We start from the raw sequence: 16,144 nt of genomic DNA on the forward strand, positions 1-16,144 counted from the left end.
AGATGAGTATGCACCTCAGATTTTCGTGTGTATTATCTAATCCCATGCACTTTCTCCTCATACACCCAGTTGCAGGAGTTTTAGGTTGATGCAGTATCCAGGCCCCATTGGTTGCAGTCAAAGTGATGAGAATACCATTTTACAACTTTCCCATGGGGAAGTCCAGCATCTCTTAAATATCCATCAGTTTTAGGGCACTTCAGGTAGACTCCAGTCCACTGGCCTTGCCAACTCAAACAACACAAGGATGCCACAAGCAACACTGTTCTTGCATTGATATCATTACTGATTGTCCTTATGTGGCAGACTTGGGAATAACCTTAAAATTAGGCTCTTTCTCCCATGAGATTTTTACAATTTTTAGAGTTTAACTTGCAGCAACCATGGCCATCTTCTGACTTTTAGGGAAAATAGTGACAATGGATACATGGAACTACAGCTGAGTAAAGGAGTAGTACAGAGAGAGTCACTAATCTGTCTTTCAGAGACATATACAATGAACACCACATCTCTCTTTAAAATAAAATAAAACAAAAAAACCTGACAATCTTAAAGAGAACATTATGATAATTACTATGAGTGCATTTTGATGATTTTTGAAACATGCTTAGTCTCACTGTAAAATAATGTTTACTTAGGGAACGTGCTGTACGGGAGCTTCGACACCAGAGTCGTACAGTCTCATATCAGTTAAGCTCTACGTTAAGATCACTGTCACCCGAACGTTCCCATCATGAACCTCCTGACTGGTCTCTGGATTGTTCTCAGGAAGGGTAAGTGGTACAACAACACTTAAATTCCAAACACTGAGGGGAAAATAAAAATAAAAGAATGAACTCTGATATTTCTTGTTGAAATATTGACTGAGTGTCATGGAATTACATTGCTCCAAGAAAAGTTACAAGAAGATTCAGGACCACAATCATTCGAAGATACTCATTCTATTTTGTTTTACTGAGCTGTACCATTTCTATATGGTTAATAGCAACTACTTGCACGGAGATGCTATAGTGAAAAATTCTTGAAAAGGTAATAGAAATAATGCTACAGAAAATCTCTATGTGATTTCCCACATTCTGTGCAGGTGTAGATGTAAATATTTTCATCTTTCCTACATAAAAACTCCTAGCTATCCAGCCTTTCTTCTTCTAGAAGTTTTCAAATAGTTTTTACTCTATATACATGTATTTTTTACAAGAAACATAAATGCATTCTAAAAGACGTCTGATACTTGTAACCCTGGAGAGGAGCAAGCCCAGCTTCCCTTCTAACAATCAGAGAAATGGACCCTCCATGATACGCCGCTGCTCCCCTGTCAGCTTTAGTCTCAGCTTAGTTTCACACTTGGTAGCTGCATGCTTGTGGTATCGCACTTTTTTGGTAGAGTGAGGGCGGCATGCATTAAGAAAACCTGCCACTTGAGGGGGAAAAAGTCTCAATTCATGACTTGCAGGAAATCACATCTGCTTTTGAAATGGTTATGTTCTTCCAAGAATAATTTTGTTAATACTTTGTTAACTGAGATTGTTACCTTTGGCACTTGATTCATTTTTGTTACCAAAGGCTCCTCTAACTACATAGGTCCTAAGAGTATGAGACAGGTTCCCTCGGGTCAATGAGCTGTTGCTGCTGCCCTGGATAGGGAAACACAACTGCGCAAGACAGGGATTTTGCACCTATTGCCAGTCCTTGATAGCAAGTACAGAGAGTCTTCATTCCTCCGATAGAACTGCATCTAGTCATCCTTAGTCTGAGTACAGCATAGCTCTTATATTTGTTGAAATAAGCATTGTATCACTTGGCATGGTTTAATTTACTTTTAATTACCGTAACACTTTCTTCTGATTTTGGCACTGTATAAAGAAAAGAGGGATCAATCTATGTAGTCGCCACACTGGTACTAATGATTGTGGTGCTTATTCTGTTTGTACCACTCCCTTTTCAGGGTGATAGAATTCCTCTCTAATTGATAAAGTTCTGGCTAAATACCAAATCAAGACTAATCTTCTACAAACCAGATTATGAATCCAACTCTTTTCTTGTTTAGTTCCTGGGCTTTGAGGGGGGAGAGTTTGTTCGGGTTTTTTGTTTTCTCCTGTCTGGCCTTACATGGCATGATCTGCTTCTGCACATTCCTAGGAAACAATGAATTTAAGTAAGGACTAAAACCAAAATATATGAGCCAGACATAAATACTTTGGTTAAAATCTTCAGCTGGTTTAAAATAAGTCTTTCTCAATTACATCAACGTAGCTTTTGGCTGCAAATGAACTCATTTTTTTTTTTTTCTACTTAATTATTTTCCATTTTTGAGTGCTCAAGATAATACTATAATTCATAACTTTTTTCATCATCCAGCTCTTTGTTACGCTTTTCTGATTAAATGGGAAGAACTAGGGTTGCTCCAGACTGACTGACTTTATTTATTTATACTATGAGAATGATTGTTCTCATTAAAACAATCCATGCAATACAAACTGAAACTTTGGCAGTCTGTGCTATGTTTTAAGAGCTTAACTGTAAAGAATTTATCAGGTTTGTATATTGTTGCGATACAGTGATGAATAAAATAGCCTGTTTCGTAAGGGTCACCTGACATTGAAGGATCTGAATCTGGATCTGTCCACTTCATAGAAGTGCATTATAGCACTTTTGAACAGTAAAATCTAATCATTGAAATGATCTGAATTGAGTGTGGAAGAGATTGAGAAGCCTGCTCAAAGAGCTTTCAGGATCAAAAGCCTTAAAATTTTCCACATGGAAACATCAGAATGTATTTCTGTATGTCCTGAATGTGAAACAAATGAGATTTCTTTTCCTTTTCTTTCTAGGAATTCTTGTTCCAAGGACTCATAATATATTACATTCACAATGGCTCTTGAAGACTCTGCATACCACCTGGAGAGTCAGAGTTCAAGTTTAATGCTCAATTAATTATCATTTTTCCCTGCTGAATGCCAAATTCATTAAATCTATTTCACAAATGCTTTCACAGGTTTTTCATCATGCTTCATGTTGTTCGGTGGAAAGAAACCTGTCTAGACAGCTTGCTCTCCCACCCCTCTCCCAGCTTGTGTATTATTGGGCTCATCTCGGTAAACACAATAAACCCCCTTGCAAGTTCCATCAACTATACTGATAGTATCCTTTTCATTTAAAAGGGTACATAATTTTAAAAGGCTATTGATATAACTGAAGAAAGGAGAAGAAAATGACAATATGAAACTTGAGGGAAAAAGTGTCTAAATTAAGGTGTTACGATTTGGATGTATATTTGCTGAACTGTGTGAGTATTATGCTTGAGAGAATGATGCGCCACCTCAAGACAGAAAGAGTTTGGGTTCCCCCCACCTTCAGACCTGACTGTCATATTAATTTGGATAACTAAGATAGTAAAGCCAGCAAATGCCAGTGTTTTGATATTCATCTATGAAGATAGATGTATATTTTTTATTGAATCATGGAATGGTTTGGGTTGGAAGGGACCTTAAAGACTATCCAGTTCCAGCCCCCTGCCATGGGCAGGGACACCTCCCACCAGACCAGGCTGCCCAAGGCCCCATCCAACCTGACCTTGAACACCTCCAGGGAGGGGGTATCCACGGCTTCCCTGGGCAACCTGTGCCAGTGTCATGTTTTCAAACATACTGGAGGTATGTTCAACTTCTAAGAGTTTTATTAGAACTGCAAAAGTCTCTACTTCAGTTTCTTTCATATGAGTGGGTACTGCTCGGTGGTAATTACTGGCACATAAATTTGCTTAGAATTGCTGTACTTTACGTCATAACATTTGTCTACCTTCTATAATTCTCACACATTAAATGCAAGAGAAAATGTAAAATTCTGTCCTGTAAGTCATCTGAGACATCTATACTTCTGTATTAGAAAAGTAATTCCTCTTAAATTCATTTAAATTTATCAATTTTTTTTAATAGATTCACCCTTCTTGCTATCTTTATAAAGGAATTTTAAAAAGGTCTCCAGTTTATTTTTGAAAGCAGAGTCACATTGATTGTGGTAATGGGTCAAACATACATCTTGCATGTTCCTTCCTATGAATTTGGTTTGTGAGAACCTGACTACTAAACATTAATATTTGAGTAATGATTAAATGCAGCATAACCCGTATGAATGCTCCTTTTAAAACCTATTGATAGGAGCTGTAGATAAGATTTTATGTTGCTTTTTAGGAACAGGTAGATTTAAAAAGCCTGTAAAAGTATTTTGAGGAATAATGTAAGAAAAAAAAAAGGTAAAATATACATAGATGCATGTAACATAAATTCTAGGATTATCTTCCATAAAAGCAACAATAGTTTGTCAGTACAAGTGACTTGATTTTGATTTGTAGGTCCCAATTCTTCATTCTTTATTTGACAGATAGCCACAGATGTCATTTCAGCAGTCTCCAGAGTTAGTGGGACTACTTGCAGATGATAAAGACTGTAGGATGAAACATAATGATATTAACCATTTCCACGTTGTGCAGCTGTTAAAGGCACAGTGTATGCTTTTCCCAGATGAGAGAAGATGGTTACCTCATCATCCCAGGAGATAAGAAAGTTGTTTTGCAATCATGTTGCCATATTGAAGTTTTTTAGAAGATGATCAACAAAAAAGTTTGAGAAACATAATCCTAAGCTATAAAACTCATACCCTGTCATTTAGAAGATCAGAAGGAGAGATTAGGTAAACAAAAAATAGATAAAACTGGGTTATTTTTAGGTGCACAGACACAGTGCAGAGGCCCATGTTCTAGGGTGCAATTCCTTAGTTGCAGTAATGGTATACAAGATCTCAAAGAAGCCAGTGATGAGGTGCTCCCTAACCAAGTAAAAGGGCAAGATTCTTAAAGATTTGGACTTCAAAATTCTTAAGTAGAGAGGGTTAAGGGAATATGAGATTATAAATATCAAGATGTAATAAACTTGCATTTTGTAGAGTACACTGATAAAGTAATAGCCTTTATTCTAGGGGTAGCCTTTGTTTAGAAGATGTTACAGAAATTAGAACCTTATTTTTCTGCAGGCAAATTGCAGAGACCATCAGATTGTGGAAGGAAGTTTTCTCAATGGTGATGAGTTGTAGACTTCAAGGGACTTCTGCCAGCAATTAATTGCTATGTAATTACTGCTGGTTAAAAACAAAAAGAAATCATTCAAGTGAGTATATTCAGAGAGCAATATTGCCATAGTGGCAACCCCCATGCATCTGTCCTAACGCAAAGTCAGAAACTGAAAGAAATTAAAAATGAAAGAAGTCATTGAATTCGCTGAAGTTTGCAAATAATACCTTTTAGTTTAACAAAAAAAGCTGCTTGTTGGCAACGTCTCTAGTAATAACCCAAGAGGACCTGAACAGTGTTTCCTGGTTGGGAATTGTACGTATCAGCCCAATAGTATATTCTAAAAACCTTCCGATCATTGCTGAATATGAAACCTTGCTTCACCCTTAAGTAAAGATAGATAATGAGCTCAAACAGAGTATCTACAGTTCTTTACTTTTTGTTGCAATCTCTCTAATCTATAACACGCCTTAATTGTTTTAAAACCCAGGAAGGAAGTACTCCTGCTGAATGCCCAAACTGAAAGGTGTAACACATTTCGTGATAGTACGCATTTCCTTGCAATGTGGGTTACTCATGGAAGGGTGATTTTCTTGTGGTTGCTTTGATACAGTACTTTGGTTAGAAAGAAACATACATGTTTGTTTGACTTTGTGACGCTTATTTGCGACTGTGAACAATGTTATTCTTGTTTTTTATACATTTTTAAATTGCCTTTTACCACAATATTTTTACATAGGCAAACCCGAAAATACCATTTGTGCTCTTATATGAAATAAGAGCATGTTAAACTTGTTCTCAGCCACTCTGTGATGACCTGAAATTATCTGTTTTGCTTTACAAAGAATCCCTTACTGTTTCAAAAAGTATTCATGCTTTTCTACAGCAATACTTTTCTAAGTTTTAGCTACTGGTTATGGAGTTGTTTTCAACAGAGTTTGTGTACACGTGGCAATGGGAAGTGTCACCATTAAGCAGTACAAGGTATTTTACTTGAGCATAACTGGTTTACAGGGTTTGTAGAAGAAAGAATTCAGTGCCTCTGGTATCCTTCCACGTTAGTCTCTTTTTCTTCATAGTGGAAGAAACAGGAGCTACTAAGAATACCAAACAGTCTCTCCGTTACCAGTATAGTCCCACCAACAAGGAAGAATTCATTGTATGTTGCTGGGTAGAAGTATTTAGCTGTATTTTTGTAAAATCTAAGCAAGCAATCTGTCAGCAGCATTTGGAACCAAGTATCTATGTGATTTACCCTGCTGTTTCCACTCAAAGAAAATCAGGTATTTTTTTCTTTTCAGTAGCCAATAAAGCTTGAACTGTAGCAACATGTAACCGGAGTTAAGATTCTGATGTTAGTTTTAAAAGAAGTAGGTTTAGTCTTTGACCAGGAAGAACGTTCATGGTATTGGGTACTCTTAGGTAGCGATGGAGATATGGGTTTTATTTTATGCCCTTCTTTCTTCTGAGAGCAACTAAGTTGGTATCAGTGTAGGCTGTGGAGTATTAGCCACATGGCTACTGGCATCAGATACACTTTAGCGGCTCTGTTACTCACTTGCTTTTGTGTATTTATTTAATCTGACTTTGATATTAGCTGATCTTAAATGACACTGTAACACACATATAAATGTTTTCCCGTATTCCACGTTGGCACTTTACGTGCAATATATGCACGTGCTGTGACTTTTATTAACACTGGACCTTAGGCAGATTTGGAAACTGCTCATGGAGCTGCAGGTTTAGAAATATGAAAGTAAGATTATTCTCTGCCTTGGTTTCTGTCGAAATACATGAAGTTTATTCCTACTGCAGGATGAACATAAAATGAAGGACTTTATAATCAGAATTCAAAGGCTGTTTTTCATTATATAAGATATTTTGGGGTCTTCCTTCTTAGTTTGTGTTAACTTAGGCCTCGGACTGACTCTTGAACCCAAACTCCATATCCTGATCATCTACCATACTTCAGTCTTGGTTTTTGCATTTCTGCTGATCTCTGAATTAAGTCTGTCGGAGTTAATAAGGAATATTTAACTGGTTAATGTATTTGCATTAGATCTTCTTTCCACATTATAATGCTTTCAGTATGAATAGCCTTGCAACAAAGACTACGAGTTGTTTTACTGGTACAGACTGAAGTGGCTGTAAAGAAGTGTGATCTTTCCATAAAAGAAGCAAGAGGGTTTTTTTTTTTTAACATCTGTGGCACCCTTAATGATCTTTCCCCTGATCCGCTGAACCCTCACCTCCATTTCCAGCAGAGGGAGCATGTGAAATGAAGCTGAATGAATCATACATAGCTGTTGTAGTATTAACATACACAGTTATCTGAACAGAGGGAAAGACATTTCACAATTGGTTTTATATTTTGGATGCTTTCCACACAAAGGAAAAGCAGCTTGATAAGAAGGATATAACTTTCATGTGATTTGCCTTCATTGACTACATAAAAATATGTATTTTTATTTCATGAAAGGGATCAGATTTTTTTATTAGTAGTCTTTGAAAAAACAAAGTTTGCTTGTAATGGAAACATTATTTATAAGAGGTGGCCTGAAACAATGTTTCTATCCAATGGATTTTTTTGACCTGACTCCCTTACATAGAGCAATTCGTTTCTTCTCTAGGCTGTTCCACATTTGACGTTTATTAAAACCCCTGAAGCAGTTTAATCATTTATTTCAGCAGATGCAGAAGTCCAAGCTTAGTTTTAAGTTTCCTACCTTGTGCTTGTCATCCACATTGTATTTTCAGTGTTTCTATTTCCTGAGGTGGGAGAAGAACAAACTTTTTTTTTATCTTGAATGCAGCCTACACCCAAGCAATTACATAGAGTACACAAAGCAGAAAACTTCTTTGTTGTCAGAGCTGCAGTATAACCTAGGAGGTGAACAATGCGCTTCTCAGATTTACTTGACAGAAGGGTATGTCTTTCCTGCACGCAGTAATATTTTATAAAATCACTGGTGCGTACACATTTTAAAAACAAAGCTACCTAACAGAAATAGAACCTATAATTGAAATTTCTTTTTTGACCCACAGCGGCTGCTCTAGAAGTAGTGTAGTGAAATGAGTTCTTATTCTAAGAATGAGTGAGTGTGCACTAGTTTTCCATTTTTATTTCTGCTCTCCTAACCACTGCCCTAAACAACAAGCAAGCTCAACAGCATTTTTTATTCTAACATTTTTACCTCGTATTGTGATGCAATGTAGTGTGATGTTCTTTTTTCTCAGGCAACACCCGTATTTTCTATGCAAGGCTGCTGTCCTCTGATTCACTGACTGTAAACCAGAGAGACTCTGTAGAGACATAGATGCTTGTGCTGAAACTAGAACTCACAAGTTCAAGAGAAATTTATTGGCCTAGATTGATGCCAAAGTGGGAAACTACTCTGTTGATGGGTTTTTTTGTTAATTCTTCCAGCCAGTTCCTACAGCCTTTCTATCGCACCTCTTGCATGGAAACAAAATTTCCAATGCACTATTTGAATACCCGAATGTCACTGCTATTCACTGCAGCAAGCAACGTCAGCTGGAGTCTTTCAGTCTGATATCACTGTAAGGATCTTGACTGATTTCTAATATGAGTCTGATCTGCTTTAGCACGTGTACCTGCTGACTGTAGCCACACACTACAGTTACCCCACCAATTCCAAGAGTCTTCAACTCACTTGAGAAAATTATAGAGTCATGCAATCATTAAGGCTGGAAAAGACCTTTAAGATCCAGTCCAACCACCATCCTAAAGCTTCCATTCCTACTTAACAATATCCTCAAGTGCCACGTCTATGTCATTTTTTTCACACCTCTGGGGATGGTGACACCACTACTTCCCTGGGCAGCCTCCTCCAATACTTCACCACTTACTCACAGAATCACAGAATCACAAGGTTGGAAAGGACCCATTGGATCGAGTCCAACCATTCCTAACACTCCCTAAACCATGTCCCTCAGCACTTCATCCACCTGTTCCTTAAACACCTCCAGGGAAGGCGACTCGACCACCTCCCTGGGCAGCCTGTTCCAGTGCCCAATGACTCTTACTGTGAAGAATTTTTTTCTGGTATCCAACCTGAACCTCCCCTGGTGGAGCTTCAGGCTATTCCCTCTTGTCCTGTCCCCTGTCACTTGGGAGAAGACGCCAGCTCCCTCCTCTCCACAGCCTCCTTTCAGGTAGTTGTAGAGAGCAATAAGGTCTCCCCTCAGCCTCCTCTTCTCCAGGCTAAAAAACCCCAGCTCTCTCAGCCGCTCCTCGTACGACTTGTTCTCCAGCCCCTTCACCAGCTTCGTTGCTCTTCTCTGGACACGCTCCAGAGCTTCAACATCCTTCTTGTGGTGAGGGGTCCAGAACTGAACACAGTACTCGAGGTGCGGTCTCACCAGTGCCAAGTACAGAGGGAGAATAACCTCCCTGGACCTGCTGGTGACCCCATTTCTGATACAAGCCCAGATGCCGTTGGCCTTCTTGGCCACCTGGGCACACTACTGGATCATGTTCAGTTGGCTGTCAACCAGCACCCCCAGGTCCTTCTCTTCCGTGCAGCTCTCCAGCCATTCTTCCCCCAGTCTGTAGCACTGCATAGGGTTGTTGTGCCCCAAGTGCAGGAAAGGAACTCGGAAAGGAATGTTTTCTAATATCCAGTCTGGACCTGCTCTGGCACAACTTGAGGCCATTTCCTGTTCTATCACTTGTTATGTGGGAGAAAAGACCAACACCTACCTCGCTACAACCTCCTTTCAGGGAGCTGTGGAGGGCCATAAGGTCTCCCTTCAGCCTCTTCCAGGCTGAACAACCCCAGTTTTCCCATCTCCTCTTCTTAAACGTTCTTCTCTAGACCCTTCACTAGCCTTGTTCTCTGGACGTGCTCCAGCATGCCAATGTCTTTCTTTGTACTGAGGGGACCCTAAACCGCACACAGGATTCGAGGTGCGCCCTCACCAGCGCTGAGGACGAGGGCACAACCACTTCCCTGCTCCTGCTGGCCACGCCAATTTGATCCCAGCCAGGACGCTGTCGGCCACCCGGGCAGGCTGCTGGCTCACGTTCAGCCGGCTGTCAGACCTGGAGATGGCCGCTTGTTTCCTTCAGCCACTAAGGGTGGGCGAAGGAGAGAAGAGACCGAAGTTAGAGCGCGCGAGCGGGGCCACAGCTCCGTCCCCGCGGCCGCTCCGGGGCCACTCCCGGCCGCGCCTTTGCCCCGCGGCGGCGGGCGGGTCCCGGGGCGGGGAGCGGCGCCGGGAGCGGGCAGGTGGCTGCCGGTGAGCTGCGCTCGGCGGAGCTGCGGTGAGTGCGGGCGGCGGAGGGAGCGCGGGGGGTCGCGGCTTCGCCATCGGCCCCGCACCTGCGAGGGGGCAGCGCCGCCCCGGGGCTCCCGGCGGCCCCTCGACAGCGCCGGCGGGTCCCTGTCACCTCGCCACCTCTCCGTCTGTGGGGTCCCTGTCACCCCTCTGCCTGAGGGGTTCCTGTCACCCCGTCACCCCTCCGCCTGAGGGGTCCCTGTTACCCTGCCACCCTCCGCCTGAGGGGTCCCTGTCACCCTGCCACTGTCACCCTGCCACCCCTCTGTCTGCGGGGTCCCTGTCACCCTGCCACCCCTCCACCTGGAGGGTCCCTGTCACACTGTCACCGTGTCACCCCTCCACCTGCCGGAGTCTCTGTCATCCAGTCACCCCTCCTCTCCACCTGCGGAGTCGCTGTCACTCCCTCACCTCTGCCTGGGAGGTCCCTGTCTCCCTACCACCCTCTGCCTGGAGGGTCCCTGTCACCGTGCCACCCCCTCCCCTCCGCCTGCCAGGATCACTGTCACCCTGCTAACCCCCTCGCCTCCTCCGGTGGGATCCGTGTCGCCCTGTCCTCGCTCCCCTCTGCCTGCGGGGTCCCTGTCACTGTGTCTCCCCTCTGCCTGCGGGATCCCTATCACCCTGTCACCCCTCGGTCCCCGCGGTGGCAGCCATCGAGGCGCGCGGTGCTGGCAGCCCCGGTGGGTGCGAAGGGCTCTGCTCTCGGTGTGCCCTTCCCGGGCTGTTTTCCAGGGAGCACAGTCAAGGGAGAGGCTTAATCTGAATCAAAATAGGCGTTTAATTAGGGGCTGACGGCAGATACGGGCACCTGTTTCCACATACACAAAGGTCTCCTCCGTCATCGTGTTTCCAGGTTTATCCAAGGTGTGAGTAAGATGCAGGTGAACAGGCTCACACTTCCACCAGCTGAAACCCACTTGGGAAGCCCTGTGTCGCTTGCAGGGCTGTTGTCTGCTTTCCCTGTCCTGTTCCTTAGTCACCTCACACAATGCCAACCGATCCCATGGCCTGGAATGATCCCTAAATGTTGTGACTTCTCCTCTTTAATACAGTTTTGGACATGAGAACATGAGAACTGAAATACCATGAATCAATCTTGTTATATTAGCTTCTATTGTTGACAAGCTTTACTGTCAATAGTACATTTAGCACATTGAATTTTAATAGCTACTGATGGGTCTTGGGTTGATGTGTGGGAATCTTTTCAGCCGGAAAAACTTTAACAGTGCGATGAAATTTATTTTGCTTGTGAAGACATCGTCTTACCAGTTTTGCCATTCAATTAACTGGAAAAAAAAGAGTATATTTAATACCAGTATAAATCATCATCAAAAGAAGTGGCACCAGCAGGGCGAGGGAGGTGATTCTGCCCCTCTATTCCTCTCCTGTGAGACCTCATCTGGAGTACTGTGCCCAGTTCTGGAACCCTCAACAGAAGGATATGGAACTGTTGGAATGGGTCCAGAGGAAGGCTACAAAGATGATCAGAGGGCTGGAGAACCTCCCATAAGAGGACAGGCTGAGAGAGTTGGGCTTGTTCAGCCTGGAGAAGAGAAGACTCTGAGGAGATCTTATAGTGACCTTCCAGTACCTGAAGGGGCTACAAGAAAGCTCGGGAGGGACTGTTCACAAAGGCTTGTGGGGATAGGACAAGGGGGAATGGGTATAAACTGGAAAGGGGCAGATTTAGACTAAACGTATGCAAGAAGTTCTTCATGATGAGAGCGGTGAGGTACTGGCACAGGTTGCCAAAGGAAGTTGTGGATGCCCCATCCCTGGGTGTTCAAGGCCAGGTTGGATGGGGCCTTGGGCAGACTGATCTAGTGGGAGGTGTCCCTGCCCATGGCAGAGGGGCTGGAACTGAATGGGCTTTAAAGTCCCTTCCAACCCAACCCATCCTATGATTCTAAATACTAATTATTTGTATATTTTCACACTAGTTAAAAAAAACCAAACTAACTACCTTTTCTTCTATAGCTAGTTTAATTGTGTTTAATTTGCACAAAATCATGCATGTCTTAGGCTTTGTATTTATATAAAAATACAAAAGTGATATAAATATCAGCAAGCAGCGTGCTGTGGACTGTATACTACATCCTTTGTCTGAAAATAAGTTGTTATTCCAGGCTGACACTCACAAGATCTTCCAGAAATTTTTCCTCTTCTCCTGTCTTTCCATTGTGAATGTAACATACCATTATTAGCTGCTATTAATCTTTCTTCCTGGATGTCATGTTCTCTGCTCAGTGCTGTATATTCTCCCATATTTGTCATCACTAAACAGTTCATTTGCTTTATCACTCAGATATTATTAGCCTCCAAGAATAGTAACCATGCATCAAAGCCTGTTTGATGCCAATACAAGACCGTATATCATTTTTGCATCAGAGTAATTTCTCATTCGTTGTATCACAGTGCCAATAAACACCAGGGCACCGTTCCTTTTCCATGCAACACGATATGGATGGTTTTTATGTAAATTTTAAGTGGAAGTGAGCTCTCATCAGCAGTTTTTACAGGACAAAGATTAGATTACAGAAGGAAAAAATGTAACATGATTACTGGCACTTGCCGTGTAGCTCTTTAATCATTGAAAGAAGGCAGTTCCGTGGTAGGAGTTGGCTTATCATTAAATGAAAGGGAGCAGGTGCCTTTAGCTTCACCCAGTGATGAAGTAGGAACTTTCTGGGGTTGTAGTGATGGGTGATTAATTTGCTTATGTGCAGATGTCAGAGTTGATAGACATTAGAAGGTCTTGTTTCTTTGCTTTCACGACAACCTTGGAACTTTACTTCTACTGTGCTTTTAATGAAAAATGTTTTCTTTAGCATAAAGTACACTTGTGAATATAGAGAGTCTGATTCTTCTCTTGGAAAATAACCCTCTAACCAGTGCTGTAGTGACTGCAGCAGTGTTACTTCTAAGGCAGCGCACAGGAATATGAGTGCCTTCTGCCTGACACTGAGCCCTCCAAAGAAAAGGGCTTTGCTCACATGTGACCTGTGGTGGCACTGACATTCTCCGCTATCCCTTTGTGAGGGCTGTAAGTTACTTGGCTGGCAGGTTACATATTTATAGTCATGATGGAAGAGCACTAAAGAGGAGGAAAGAGTGAGCTGTGTAATAACAAGGACTAGCACTGAGCTGTTATTGAGGGACTGAAAATATGATTAAGCTATGGGAATGTCTCAGGCAAATATTTATTGCAGCAGCAAAGCTACATTTCAGATTCAGTAGGAATAAAGTGAAATCATCGATGTCCAATGACACAGAGACCAGTTCTCCCCGTGTTTGTGTGAAGATGTAATAAATGGTCATTGCCTCTTAGAGCATCTGGCCATTCTGCTCTTGGTTTCAGATGCGTGTTGCCAGCACAACCAGTCTCTGACTAGGGTGCTGCAACCACAACTCATTGTGGATAGGGACCTTGCAAAGCACTGGCTGTACAGAAAGAAAACGAGTCTCAGAAATCTGTCTGAGGCATTTATGGCTCTGTATTATTAAAGAGAAAAAAGAGACTATGCAAAAAGGTCAAGGAAGGAGACCATTTAGTTACCCATTTTGTTATAATATGAATATCCATTCATGGGCAAAGTTGTCCCTTGAGGAAGGTGGCTTTATCTGTACCAAAGTATTTTTGTGGATTGCTATTCATCCTGAATTCTGCAGAAGTCCCTCAAAATTATGTTTTTCCATCCTTCAACTTTGGGTTTGATAAGATCAAATTCTCCAGTTTATGTTTTTGAATCAGCCAGTACTGGCACTTGTCCCACTTCTGTGCCTCACTGGTGTAGTACTGGTGTAGTACTCTCACTCCATCACCTCATATGAAGGAGGCTAAGCTAAGATACGCTCATTAAATGTGTTATCTCATATAGTCATTAACAGAAAGGAATTTTTAATTCAGCATCAAATTAAATTAACATTTTGCAGATAGATGTGCATAAAGCAAACTGCAATGTAAGTGGCAAGAGAGTCTTTGGCTGCTCTTAAATACATGTAAAATGGAAGATTTTAAAATGAAATATAAAAGTGAAGAGTGCAATTAGTACCGTATTTCTGTAGTACTTTAATTTGTAGTACTTTAATTTTTGGTGTCTATGAAGTGTGAGCATTGTGTGTTGTAAAATGCCTACATCTGTTTGGTGACTTATAATAGGGTGAAGCTAAAAATCTTGGCAGTTCAAAACCAAGTAATTGTGTCTGTCGGCACTCAGGAAAATACAGACAATGGGCTGGGAGTAGAGCAGAAATGTACTAGTAGATGCTTCTGCAAAACCAATCAGCAGTGATGTTTTTAATGAAGCTGAGACTTAAATAATCGTTGTCTTGATTTCAAGGGTAACGTTTTATTGTTTTCCTAGCTCCTGGAAGTCCTGGTACTTCTCATGCCCATGTTCTGTATAGCCTCAGCTGGAGTCAATGCAGTTCTTCTTGGCAGTAGTAGCTTATCCGGTAGCTGTAGGAATTTAACAGAAAACTGTCTTAGAGCCCTTTAAACAGCAGATGGTGTATCTACCTTTGGAAAATGTATCTTGGGATCAAGTTTCACTGTATACACTGGTGATGCCTTAAATTCCGACAATTTTTCAAATAATTCAAGAGGAAAATTGAATCGATGATTTGCAGAAAAATGCATCAGAGCAGGTATGAGAGAGTCATCAGTAGGATTTTTTAGCAGCTTGTCACCATTGACTGTTGGTGACCTTGAAAGAGTCTAGCTAAGTGTAATTACAAGAGTATTTACTTAGGGCAATCAGCTTTTTATCCTGTCTGTTGGTGTTCAAAGAGAATGAGATAAAACGGGATACAGATTGCTTTGGTACTTCTTCCAGTACATCTTGTTTCCCAGAATTCACAGGCCTGCAGTTCTCCGTGCTGTCACCTGCAGACTTCACCAGTCTGCCCTGGGAGGATGAGAAACCCACATGTGTATAAGGTGCTATGTACCTTTGGTGGTGTCCGCTATCAGCTGGTTTTCTGATGAAGCCTGTTGCAAAGCTAAACCAGAAGTAGCTTTAAAAAGAAACCTCCAGGAAAAAATGTTGCCTGTATTGAAGCAGAGCTTTTTCTTTTGTAGCTACACTTATGGGCTAAGGTGTGTTGTACAAGTCTGAGTTTACAAGGGAGACACTCGAGAGTTCACCAAGTTGTAAAAAGTGCTTCAGCTTCTAACGTGAAGTTCCATAAACAGTTTATTATAGTCTATGGATAAAAATACACAATAGCTCTGCTTTTCTAAACAGCAAAAGAGTTTGGTTGTGTGTTTTGGTTAATTGTTTGGTTTTTTTTAAAGTTGATTTATTTTGAATGACATTGTTTAATATTGCCTCCCTGAAAGGCTTAAAAACTCAATGTGCTTTGGTTTTTGTTTTTTTTTTATCTGTAGCGCACGAAGGTACTGGGCAGTGAAGACAAGCTGCAGTTTTACCTCTTTGTATTGAAAAGTGATAAGCAAGATGGGAAGATTACCCAGTTTCTCTTTCTCCATGTCATTCTTCTTTTATCACACCAGCTTTGGCAACTCTGCTATTTAAAGAAAAATAGAATAACAAAGGAACAGTTTCATCTTCTAACTCATTGTCTAATACAATGCTATCAGCTGCCTGTATTTTAGAATTATGGGCTTTATTTGATTCTACACTTGATTAGATTTCTTTCCTTCTTAATGGAAGATATTCTAGACCTGAAGAAACAAGCTATAAATACAATGCCTATAACGGGAGCTTAAAGAAGGACTCAAGTGTGTAGATAACAGGGGACTGTATGTCATCA

General features: G+C 41.5%; 2 protein-coding genes across 4 annotated transcripts in view; both read left to right on the top strand.

The window, feature by feature from the left end:
* The window catches only part of TSGA10 (testis specific 10), a 28,361-nt gene extending 21,977 nt beyond the window's left edge, over positions 1 to 6,384 (top strand). For all 3 annotated transcript variants that reach the window (XM_054056220.1, XM_054056222.1, XM_054056221.1), the window contains 2 exons: positions 639 to 773; positions 2,832 to 6,384. In XM_054056220.1, the coding sequence (XP_053912195.1) occupies positions 639 to 773; positions 2,832 to 2,856 (160 nt within the window). In that variant the 3' untranslated portion in view covers positions 2,857 to 6,384. The remainder of the gene's footprint in view (positions 1 to 638; positions 774 to 2,831) is intronic.
* Positions 6,385 to 10,069: 3,685 nt separating this feature from the next.
* Positions 10,070 to 16,144, top strand: part of CRACDL (CRACD like) — a 68,787-nt gene continuing 62,712 nt past the window's right edge. Inside the window, exon 1 of the mRNA XM_054055957.1 lies at positions 10,070 to 10,352. The gene's annotated coding sequence lies outside the window, so the exon portion shown is untranslated. The remainder of the gene's footprint in view (positions 10,353 to 16,144) is intronic.

This window comes from Cuculus canorus, chromosome 1, assembly GCF_017976375.1.
Source record: "Cuculus canorus isolate bCucCan1 chromosome 1, bCucCan1.pri, whole genome shotgun sequence".
Lineage (NCBI taxonomy): Eukaryota > Metazoa > Chordata > Aves > Cuculiformes > Cuculidae > Cuculus > Cuculus canorus.